Source organism: Parambassis ranga, chromosome 2 (assembly GCF_900634625.1).
Source record: "Parambassis ranga chromosome 2, fParRan2.1, whole genome shotgun sequence".
Taxonomy (NCBI): Eukaryota; Metazoa; Chordata; class Actinopteri; family Ambassidae; genus Parambassis; species Parambassis ranga.
In genome coordinates, this window is record NC_041023.1 from 4,927,790 (window position 1) to 4,939,256 (window position 11,467).

Genomic DNA, 11,467 nt, shown 5'->3' on the forward strand with positions numbered 1-11,467 from the left:
TGACCCCATCACTTCCTGTGTTTCCCCCTTCCCATAATTCCCTGCTCCCTCCCTCTCTCTCTCTCCTATAAGACCAGTCTGTCCTCATGGCTATGAAAGAGCCATTTAGCTCCACTCTACTGTACATGCAGAGCTTCCCCAGGTGGATCCCAGAGTCGTCCCAGGAGAGGATTTTCTGTTCCTGCATCCATGAAAGGGATCACTATGTTACATCTGGAGGGCTCGTGTCCACTCAGACTTCACATTTAAGTGGCTGAATTGGACATTGTTGGAGAAAACATCTCTCCATTCTGTCAAACTGAGACTCATGACCTGATGACTTTGAGCTCATTCTATTTATTCTGAATGAAAACATTCAAAAGTCCTTTAGGAAAACATTGCAGCCTATAAACACAACTTGAGCTGTCTTAGTGGACTTTCCTTTACTTAACAGAGTTCAAGCTTACTCTCAGAAAATACTAAATAAAAGCCTGGAGTGCAGAAATGTGTGTTCTGCTCATAGCTTCCTCCTCTTTTTGCAGCTACACGGTGGATTTCTATAAAAGTCACGCTGAGAGAAGTGCCCTGAATCAAAGGAAAATTTATTGAAAATTAAAGGACAAGTACTCCAAAGCTCCTGATGACAGTAAAAAAGTTTCAGCTTCAGATCGAACAAAAACATTACAGTCCTACAGTCCTGTTCGGTACATGCAGTATGTACAGTCAAAAGTGGGACCAAAGCAGCACAGTGAAATCCACCAAACCAGTTCTGCTCGTTTGTGTTAGCTCCTTTTAAAAATATACAGTTACTGTTCTGCCTGTGACAAATTCTTTTTGTGTTTTCTTCACTTGTTTCACGTTTTCTCGGGCAAATTTAAAACTGCAGGTTTATAATAATAATTTAGCTCTTATAAGTCTATACATGTGATTTAATTAAAACTCTAAACAAAGGTGGTCACTTAGCTAACGTAATAATGAAAGAGGTGGAAAACACAAATCAGCAAATGGCAGTGCCAATTATAAACTATCTAAACTGAAACAGCCACAAATGAATCAAAACATACTGCAGCACACACACATAAACATGTCGTCACTTCCTAATGAGAGATACAGGCGAAGTGGCACTGAATGAAGACACTCGGGTTACAGCGGTGAATCCAGAGCCGCGTGCTCGCTGCTGATTGGTCCCATGGAGCGAGGTATGAATCAAACATTTCATGCAGTAACATCGAAGATTTATCACAGCTGAGAACGAAGAAGAAGTAAAATGCGTAGATGCCGCCCTCTCGCAGCAGAGGCCGCTCCTTCAAACAGATCACCGACAAACACACCACAGTATTTTTTTTTTATTTTCTAAGGCACAAATTCTTTTTTTTGTCGTGCTTACAGAGAAAATTAACCTCAGGATCTTTGCTGCCTCTAAAGACGCAAACAAAACTCACCGCTACATAAAAAACCCCTCACAGTAACCAGTGCTGCTCCTCATTTAAGCCAGTCACACTGTGAGAACACGTTTAATCCTTAGATGAAAAGATGAAGTGGAGAAAACAGAGAAAACCCCCCCCTTCATCACCACCCTAACCGACGAGAAAAAACGAGGACGGAGCGAGTGCTTTACTGCGTCGGCGCAGAGTCTCCGCTGTTCTTGCTTTCTTTATGGTCTACCTCTACACTGTCGTCTCCCATCTCGCCCTCTTCGCCCCCCTGGAACATGTCGTGGGTCCACTTCGGGCTGCTGCCTCCCTTCCGGTACACGAAGCGTCCGCGACGAGTCGGGAATGAACCCCGGCCTCGTCCTCGATTGTCAATCCAGGTTTTCTCTCCGTCACGGTCATCATGCTGGAAAAAAAAAACACACCAGTGTCAGGAATCGTTTACATGCCAGAAAAACAAAGATATATAAAGAAATAAAGCCATTAAAGATGCTTATTTTGCTGTGTTTAAACAGCAAAATAGTAAGAGTATGTGTTCCTTAAAACATCCACTAAATGTCCCACTTTTCTCTGATTAGTCAGCTGCGACAGCTTTTCCTATGGTTGGTAAGATGCGTGACAATAAACGCACCGTCTGCTACATAAACCACAGTGTTGTGGACACTTTCCTTTAGATGACGATCAGTAAGTTACACAAAACAGGGTTCTTGCAGGTTTTAGTAAGTTGAATTTAAGACCTTTTTAAGACCTTTCAAGTCCATTGTAAATGAAATTTTAGACCAACACGACGCATTACCCGAAACAAGATGCTGTAAATATCGGTGATATACAAAACTGGGTGATAGCCTGCTGAAGGCTTTTTACAGCAAGCTGGTGTTTGTCCGCCTTGGATTGAGACTCAAGGTCCCTAACTGGATGGTCCTCTTGCGAGGTTTGCAGCGAGCTGCTATCAAGCCAAGCCTCATTGAAAACACACTTCCCCATGTTTTCTACGACAAGAAGGTGAAGTGACTGAACACACAGGTATCTCAAACATGGCGGCAAACTGACCAGCAGTTATCGTGGGATTTGTAGTGCCATGTTCCAACAACGGTAGCTATCCAGAATCAGAATCAGCTTCTGATTGCGGCGTGTTATTCTGAGTGTATGCGGCTCACACAAGAAGACTTGACAAGATTAAATGTAAGACCTTTGGGTGAAATTTAAAGTTTTAAATTTTAGACATTTTTAGACTTTTTAAGAACCTGCAAGAACCCTGACAAAATCTTAGAGCAGGAGAGATTCACAAACTTCACGATTCCGAAGAGGGCCGGGACGGGACAGGACAGGACAGGACAGGCTTCAATGTCCAAGTGTCCTCTGTTTAACATCCACATGTGATAATAAAATGACTATTAGCTGCACAGACTCACCAAGTAGTACTTCCTGCTCTTGGGTGTGTACTCAGGGTCCCACTCCTCCTCTGGTGGGCGGGTTACAGGATTCATATTGGCAGGGTTTCCGTTGCTGTTGTTACCCGGATAATTTCCCCTGTTCCAGCCTCTTCCTCTCACTCTGGGGAACTGAAACCAAAACAACACTTGGTCTCAAACTTACAGTCAAAACAAATATATTTTGATGGAAGGATAATTTACCGTTGTGATCCAACGTAAAAAAAACTGACCATGAGAGCAGGATTTAAGGCCGAACAAATAAAGGTAAGGGAGTTAGTTCTGTGATGAGATGAGCTTCTAGTGACTGGTGCTACTTTACCTTTATATAAACCAGGTAGTGCATGGAATATGTATGATAGTGACATCATCCACATTAAGTTCCTTAGCATTAGGAGGAAGGAACAGAGCAGAGAGGAGCAGTCTACTGTGACGCCGTTAGGACAGAAGATCGTCAGTTTCTCAGTGAAAACAGCAGCAAAGATGAAAAAAAAACATGCAGACAGGAACTTACAAATCCACGGCCACGGCCTCTCTCCGCGTTGTGGCCCTCATAATCCCGAGGGCCCCTGTCCCCTGGGCCGCTGTAGTCCCGTGGAGGATAGCGTTGGTGAGTATAGCCCTCCTCCAAGTGCTCCATCCCCTCCCCCATGTACTCTTTGCCTCTGAAAGTAGGGGGGCATGGGGACGGAGAGGAGGAGGAGGAGGAAGAGGAGGATGGGGAGCGATCACGCTTCTTCTTACCCTTCCTGTGAGAAGGACAAAGTAAAGTATGTGTGTCATAAAAAAGCCCAAGGTTGACAGGAGTTTTTTGTATTATTGTATTTTATGGACTGTAGAAAACATAAATTATTTTGACACCCCACATGTCCGTGATCAGACGTCATCCCCCTGTGTGTTGGACTCACTTGGACTTCTTGTGGTGTTTCCCCGATTTCTCAGAGGACCTCTCTCTGCTTGGTCCTCGGGAGCCTCCCTCGCGCTCCCTCCCAGCAAACCTCTTTCGTCTTTCAATATCCAGGCGAAGGTCCATGACGTCACCTTTAAACTTTTTACTTGGATCCTGCAAAGATATGTTGGTTTGATTCAAAAACATCTTTTTTGTAAACATGACGGGCAATTTTTGAATGAAGGTGCAAATACTGTGTCCACAATGCAGATAGATATATATAAGCACTGAGCTCCCTCTAGTGGTCAAGAATTACATTACATTACTATGATGGTTGACTGTGCATTAAACACGTATGTGTAGCAAATAAAGATAGAAAAAGTTTTATAACTTTGACCCTTTACTTGTGGAAACCAGCAGCATGCATGTAGCTCTTTAAAATAAACTGAATTTCACAGTTTTGTGTCTTGATTTGTTTCTTTTCAGGAAAAATACTTACAAGGTAAAGGCACTGATAAGCGTCCCTTGAGAGGCTCGGACTCAGGATCTTAATTCACTTCCATTAAGCCTTTGCTTGGGCTCGTACATACCCAATCAATAACCATATCTCATAGGCTGGGGGGGCTTTCTTGGCACTTACAAAACACAATTGGGCTCTTTTGATTTAGAAATATGCATCCTTTGAAAGAAAAGCACAAAGCTGAACACTGCCACTCGGGATTCTCTCAGATTTGCTTGTTCCAAATACGTCAAATTTCAAAAGGGCTCGTCACCTTGTAGCTCGTCTCCTCCAAATCCTCAAACAGGTGAGAGTGCCTCTTAAAGGCACTGGGGGAAACATCGATTCTCCTGAGGGAAGAGGAAAAGTCCTCCTGTCAGTGTGTGATGGTGCAAAGACTACAGAGCGGAACTTTTTATTTTTAGTTTTAGTTAAAGGATGATTCGATCGTCATTAGTCGAGGTTACCTGTGGATTTCTGGGCTCTTCCTTGCCTTCATCATTTCTACCTCTGCAGCTTTTCTTTGGTACATGGCAAACCGCTCACTCAATGTCATGTCTGCGGAAGGGAAGTGTTGAGCTAAAAAACAAACACCAGGAAAGTATTATTTCCAGACTCTGACATGCAAATAACGAATCACTGAAGCTCATCTAACGTCCAAACTGCTGTTCTCTTCTGTACAGACGGGACACAGGCAGCCTAGGTCACACTCTACCTTTGATATAGTGCACTATTGAGACTATATGCTGAGCGAAGAGCTCAGAGGGGCTGCGGCGGAGCTGTGCTGACTGAATGTGCTGGAAAATGGAGCGGAACTCTGGCTCCTTCTTCTTCACCAGATCCCTGGATAACAGGTGATCTTTAGAGAGGGAGGAGCTGAAAGGAGAGAGAGGAACACTGAGAGTGCTTCTGGAATAGAAAAAAAAAAAGGCGAGTGACGGTGAGAACGTGTTATGATTATTTCAGTGTATATTACACATATGACTGCACATACCTGGGCACTTCATCTAAAGAACCAATTTTGTGCTCAAAGTCTTCTCTTGATGCATACAGGTGTCGACCGGGTGACTGCTCACGAGGAGGAAGCGCTCCAGGGAAAAGCGGCCGGTCTTTCTCTCTGGAGGTTGTTGGAGGAGACGGACTCCTCCTCGTCTTCTCCTTCTCCTTTTCTTTCTTCTCTTTCTTCTTGGACTTCTCCTCTTTCTTGGAGCTGTGTTTGCGGCTCCGGTACATCTCCTCTTCCATGTGATCTGCAGGCTCGGCCTCTTCTGCATCTCTCTGGCTTTTCTCCTTCACAGACGGGTAGGATGTCGAGAAGCTGGGCTCATCGCTCCATTTCCCAAAAATGTCCCGAGCTGTGAGGGTGGGTTTGACCTCGCCGTCCTCCTCGGTGTCCCTCGCTTTCAGCCCGTGTGACTTAAGAAACTCCTCTTCTCCTGGGTCAAAGAAAGGTAACGTTTTGTCTTCTTTGGAGTTACCGAAAGAAGCAGACGAGATGTTGAAGAGCTCTCCGGACTTGCTGCCTTTTTCTAGTTCTCTCTCTGCTGTGCTCTGCTCTTTATCTCGACCGTTCTCCTTTTCACCCGACTGCTTTTTGGATTCTTTCTCAGCCAAGAACCTAAAACAAAGAATACAAGTGAGCTTTAGCTCCTTCGACATCAGATACATAACTAAAATGCATGAGGGAAAGAACAACACTTCAAGAGGACAAGCTGAAAGTGAAAAGTTCACACCAGGGATGGGCTACGAATGTATGTATTTAATGAGTAACCCTGGTCTATTATTTGTGTCTAGTGTCAGAGTCGAACCCCATTTCTGCCTTGATGTCAAAATGTTATGCTGATCATTTGTGCGCCCACCAAAAAGCCCATCTCTGAAGCCAACAGTAAAGACCAGGACTCACGTTATGATAATTATACTTACGTAACCACCACCGTCCTAAGTTTCATACAACTTCCTCTCAGAAAAGGACAACAGCCGTCTACATTTTCAATGAACATAAACTCAGGGGTCTTATGTTTCATTCCTTTTAAATCTGTATTCTTCCAAGGATCTTTGAAAAGGGCTAAACATATTTGAAAGACAGATAACGTTCATAATTTGTTAGGAAAAGTTAAAAAGAAAAGCAATGCAGTCACATGCAAATATCTAGACAAAGAAGTATTGCACATACTTTTTGAAGGCAGCAGAGATCATCGTCTTATCTCCAGCTTTGGCATCTTCCTTCGAGAAGAACCCAAAGCCGCTGAACGAGGCCGTTTGTCCGGACTTTGTGGGGCTCTTTGCGGGGCTCTTTGCGGGAGGGGATGGTGCGCTGCCGATGGTTTTCCACATAGGGCCGCCACTTCCTGGTCCTTTGCCGTCATCAGCAGTGGAAGCATCCGCTTTCTTAGTCTCTGTGCTGCTTCGTTTGGGGCTCGTATCGTAGTCGATCCATTTGCCTCCAGACGCCTTCTCGATGGCGCTGCCATCTCCTGCCTTGCCTGATTTCTCTGTTTGACTTTCTGTTAGCTTGTCTTTAGTATCTTTGGAGCCTGGCCTGCCTTTGCTGCTACGCTGCCGCGGGGACGAGGACCGGGATCGAGAGGAGTTGCTGGAACGCCTGGAGCGCCGAGATCGTCCTGAAGATGAACGGTCAGAGTAGCGGGAGCGGCTCCGACTGCCTGAGCGCTTTTTGGGCGTGTGGGAGCGGGAGCGCCCCCTCCTGGGGCTATGTGAGTGGTGATCCTGGTCATGGTGGCGATCATGCCAGCGTTCTCCACCTCCTTGCCAATTACCCTTATAGCCGTAGCCGCCACCTCCTCCTCTGTTTTGGTAATGGCCGCGTTGGTAATAGCCTCGGCCTCTGCCTCGGTAGTGGTACGGCCTCCGGTAGCCTCGGTTGTAGCCTCTGAAACCACCTCTGTTGTTCTGATAATCCCGAGAAGGATAGTTTCTGTAGGACGGAGAGTGTGAGCGAGAGCGGGAACGAGACCTAGAACTGAACAACACAAACGAGGGGGAAATACAACAAGGGAAAAAAGTGTCACACCATAAATGACCACTCCTTTTCACTTCCCTCAACTTTCACACTTTGGTCACGTGGTAACAGCTAAACTCACATCACTTCTATTCTGGCTCAGGAAGATCAGAATATTTAGTTAAGTTTTATTCTAGTGTCAGTTAATCTGCGACAGAATACAAAGTCATTAATCCAGACAATGAGCTGAAACCAAGTTGCCTCCTCAAACTAGAAACACATTCCAGAGCCTGTTTTAAAAGACATGGTTGAACCATGGTCTGACCAGCAGGTGGAGACTGCAGCCAATACTGTTCTTTCCCTCTTGAGACCTATGAGACTCAAATAATGTTGGACAAAATAACCCTTGCCCAGATGTGGACACACACAGCGGTCCACAGTGGACTACAAGCAGCCCAAAGACTAGACAGAGACCTTCTATTGCCCTGATGGATGAACAGGAGGCAATACAAGCATAATTATTACTGAAAATGATCAACACAAAGCATGCACAACTGATCCTAGCTGCATAAACTAGTGATCAACAGATTGGAAACACCCAAGCTTAAAAAAACTGATGATGTGTCGTCAAACTTCAGGTTACACAAAAACCGTGGTTCACTGGCAAACTGCTTACAAACAGCACACTTCAATTCTGGACCACAGCATTATATATAAAAAAGATGTTTGTGCCAACAAGAAGCAGCACGTCTTAATGAATCTAGTGGAAAAAGCATACAATCTGCTCTACTCCACGGAAGGAGGTGGCAACAAAAGGGGAAGAGTACTTGCTGTGTGTGTCTATTTTCTACTCTGACATATCACTGATTATCAATGTGGCCATCTTCCTTAGCGCAATGCAAACATAGAGCCAGATAGATAACACAAAATTTTGCGGATCTCTAGATTCCAAAGGAGAGGGATGCAAATTTTGTTACTCCTAACACACATAAAAGCAATTATGCAAATTAGGGAAAACATAAAATGAGTAAGGCCAAAGCAAGTTGAGGAAATATTGCTCGAAATACACCTGAATATATGAAAGAGATCTCTACAGCACACTGCTTAAAGGACTGCTCAGATAGTGGTGTGTTGCACACACACCTGCTCTGGTATCAAAGCACCGGGATTTACCTGTAGCGGCGCTTTCTAGATCTTGAGCGTGAGCGGCTTCTGGAGTGAGATCTGGAGTAGGATCTCGATCTGGACCTGGACCTTGATCTGGAGCGGGACCGAGCTGGAGAATCCGGAGCTTTTGACATCTTTGCTCTCAGACCAGCCTAAAGATTGTATTCCTTAAAAACACAAAACAAGAAGAGGTGCTATTAATGATAAAGCTTTAACTAAATATATAAAACAGGCATCCAACATATCGCCCCCACAATAACCAAGGGTGAACAGCTACACACTTCCGACCTGCTGACAGGCCAACACTAGACAGCATGCATGGCACCGTGTGGCCCGTCATCAAGAGCCTACAGCCCCGCCTGACCTTGAACTGTCAGAAGCAAATAAATCAAAAACATATCATACAAGCTAACCAACAGGCTGAGCTAAAGACTGTAGCAGACAGCTGGAGTAGCATGTAAACATGTGCACATGAGCCGCCAACAATTTGAGACAGCAGGAGCAGAGCTTCTGTGCACACAGCATGTTCAGGCTGCTGTTGGAAGAGGAGCAAAAGCTGGCTTAACATCAGACACAATTCAACCTAAAGACATGATCTGCCGGAACTCTGACCTTTACAACAACAATCAAATTAATCTGGTGGTTAACCGTACTGCACATAGCTTTGCTATAAAATGAGGATGAATCCATCTTTACAAAGAAGCAGTGCTGGAGCAGACCGTGTTGCTTTAGTACAATAAAGTGTGGTTTTTATTATAAGGAGGAACCCGGATGCCATACGGGCTGGGTGCGATAATCCTGACAATCTGCGGCTGCTGTGCCTCGAAGGTTAAAGTCTCAAGAATTTGCATTATATTGACAGGACCCGGATAAAATGCACAGCAGGGGCCTTGTCACACACAGTGTTGTGGAGTGTCTGTTTTCTTTAACATTTGAAGCGGCAACAGTTCTACTTTGGGGGAAAAAGTGTAGCAGAGTTTACAGTATGCATGCCATGCCCTGAATGTTAATTAAAGTGCATCAGTGAGCCCTGTCCTCCCTTTGACATTGAGACAAAAAAGGAAATAATACTGTATGAACAGGTTTCAGGTTTTTCCATTTCATTACTGCTGGCTGTTTGTTCAGAAGGCAGGGATCGTTATCAATGTTTGACAATTAGCCTGAAGACTGTATTTAATCACATCAAGTTTGCTCTGATGCAGCATATGATGCAGAACCGGTTTTAGTTTTAGCCGCAAAGTAGGAGGACTGGTTGAGGTTGTTAAACATGGAGTGAACAGTTTCAGCATCTGGTATTCCTACACTGATCCTTGTAATGAAGAAAGCTGGAAATGTATTGACAGTTTAATGTAGCTATTGCATATTGTGCACTTACTCAACTCAATCCAAACACATGTTAAAAATAAACATACATTGTATACGGACATCTGTTTCAGGATGAAAAGTGTAATAGTCAAAAACTGGCTTGACGATCAGGAAGATTTGTTTGGTTCGTATTTAGCTAGACATGTTCATTCAGACCATTTAAGGGTAAATATTGGCAAAAGGAATAAAACTACAGATGACACAGAGTTACACCCACACAGAATAGAAAGTCACAAAATTATTTGACACAGTTTCTGGTATCAAGTAGTAATTAAGTAACTAACAGAACCCTGTGGTTAATACTTAAGTCCAATAAAACGGTCTACAGCTACCGATAATACTTCTGCAGCAAACGATACGTTTCTCATCTTTCACCATTAGCTAACGAGATGCTAACTTTAACTAGCAATCAGCGTAGCTTGATAATTGAAGCAGAGTTACCTTTATCCTGTTTTCCTAAGCGTAGACGAAGCTCGTTTTTTTTCAGGACTAAGCGTTTTGACTCCAGCAGAGTAACCTTTGAGGCCAAACTGAATGATAGTGGTCCGGGGTCCCTCCTTCCTTCCTTCCTTCCTGGTTGCGCTGCACGCACTGGAGGGTAAAAACCACCAGTGGTTGTTAGCAACTTAGCAAGTTAGCTTGTTAGCAGCAGCACCTATAGCGACCTGTAGAACAAATCCGACGCGCTGAACCGTTAAAACACGACAAACATTCCGGTTGACACGTCCTGTCCCGTTTAAAATGTATCCGGGAACTCCTCTGTGCATTTGTCAGTTGTGTTAAATCTTCGATTTTTAAGGCATCGACATTTGATGGTAGCTAACGCTTGAGTTCACGCTAACAAACGCTAACGGTGCGCCCAAACCTCGCGAGATTTACTACGTACCACATATAATCTCGCGTGATTTGCTTCTTAGTTTGATTTACATACTCAACTGTCTCCTAAATTGTGCAAAATCCAGGGTGAAATCCAGGAAGATTAAATAAATACATGAACCATGTATTTACAAACACACAGAATGACCACATAGAAATAAATTACTGCAAACAAATCCAAAGTAACTACCTAAATAATCACAAAGCATGTATCCAAGTAAGTTGTTTCTAAAAACCTCCAATAGATGTGACGTAGTAGAGCTGATTGTCTGTGTTTATTCCAAGTGTGGATCACAAACACAGCTGGATTAACATCTGGATTAATCCGCCAGGAGCCACAATGAGCTACACTACACTCACCAGCCTCCTGTTTCTGGGGCCTAACCTAAATATACTCAGTATATTAATAATCTGTTGTTTTACTTCACATTTAGCCTAAAGCTGCTGCAGTGTGGACATTGTTCTTCAGTTTTATGAAACTTTATTATGAAGCGACGCATCATGTCCTCACTAAAGAGCCACCATGGCCACAATCTGCCAGGTTTTATATAATATTATTGTTTAAAATGTTACGTTTTTGAAGTGTTTGGGTCGAGTTTCAGAGTGGTGCTGGATTAAAGCGTCTCTTCTGTATGGATCGTGCTCTCCTTGTTGGGTTGTGCACCACCTGTTGACCTCAGAGAGCTTTTAATCCCACATGGAGACGAGCAAAACAGTCATCAACAGACAGAGGCTACGTTCAGTCTCCACCTTTATGTCCATGACTTTCAAAGGAACATGAGTTCAAGAGTGCTAAACAACTAAATAAAATCAACAAGTAGCCAGTAAATTTGTGTATAATGTGTTAAGATACTTATAAAATCTGCTGGT

General features: G+C 43.9%; 1 protein-coding gene across 3 annotated transcripts; it reads right to left on the reverse strand.

Moving 5' to 3' along the window:
* Positions 1-560: 560 nt before the first annotated feature.
* thrap3b (thyroid hormone receptor associated protein 3b) lies at positions 561-10,576 on the reverse strand. Of its 3 annotated transcripts, none has more exons than XM_028398509.1 (11): positions 10,163-10,576; positions 8,363-8,523; positions 6,404-7,165; positions 5,225-5,848; positions 4,946-5,139; positions 4,698-4,809; positions 4,505-4,580; positions 3,751-3,905; positions 3,357-3,591; positions 2,825-2,974; positions 561-1,818 (listed from the first exon to the last, which is right to left on the reverse strand). In XM_028398509.1, the coding sequence occupies exons 2-11, from the start codon at positions 8,488-8,490 to the stop codon at positions 1,594-1,596; spliced, it is 2,661 nt and encodes an 886-aa protein (XP_028254310.1). In that variant the 5' UTR covers positions 8,491-8,523; positions 10,163-10,576; the 3' UTR covers positions 561-1,593. The 3 variants fall into 3 exon arrangements, with proteins under 3 accessions (XP_028254310.1, XP_028254305.1, XP_028254297.1); XM_028398504.1 differs by having other exon boundaries at positions 4,946-5,106; positions 6,404-7,210; XM_028398496.1 differs by having other exon boundaries at positions 6,404-7,210.
* Positions 10,577-11,467: the final 891 nt, after the last annotated feature.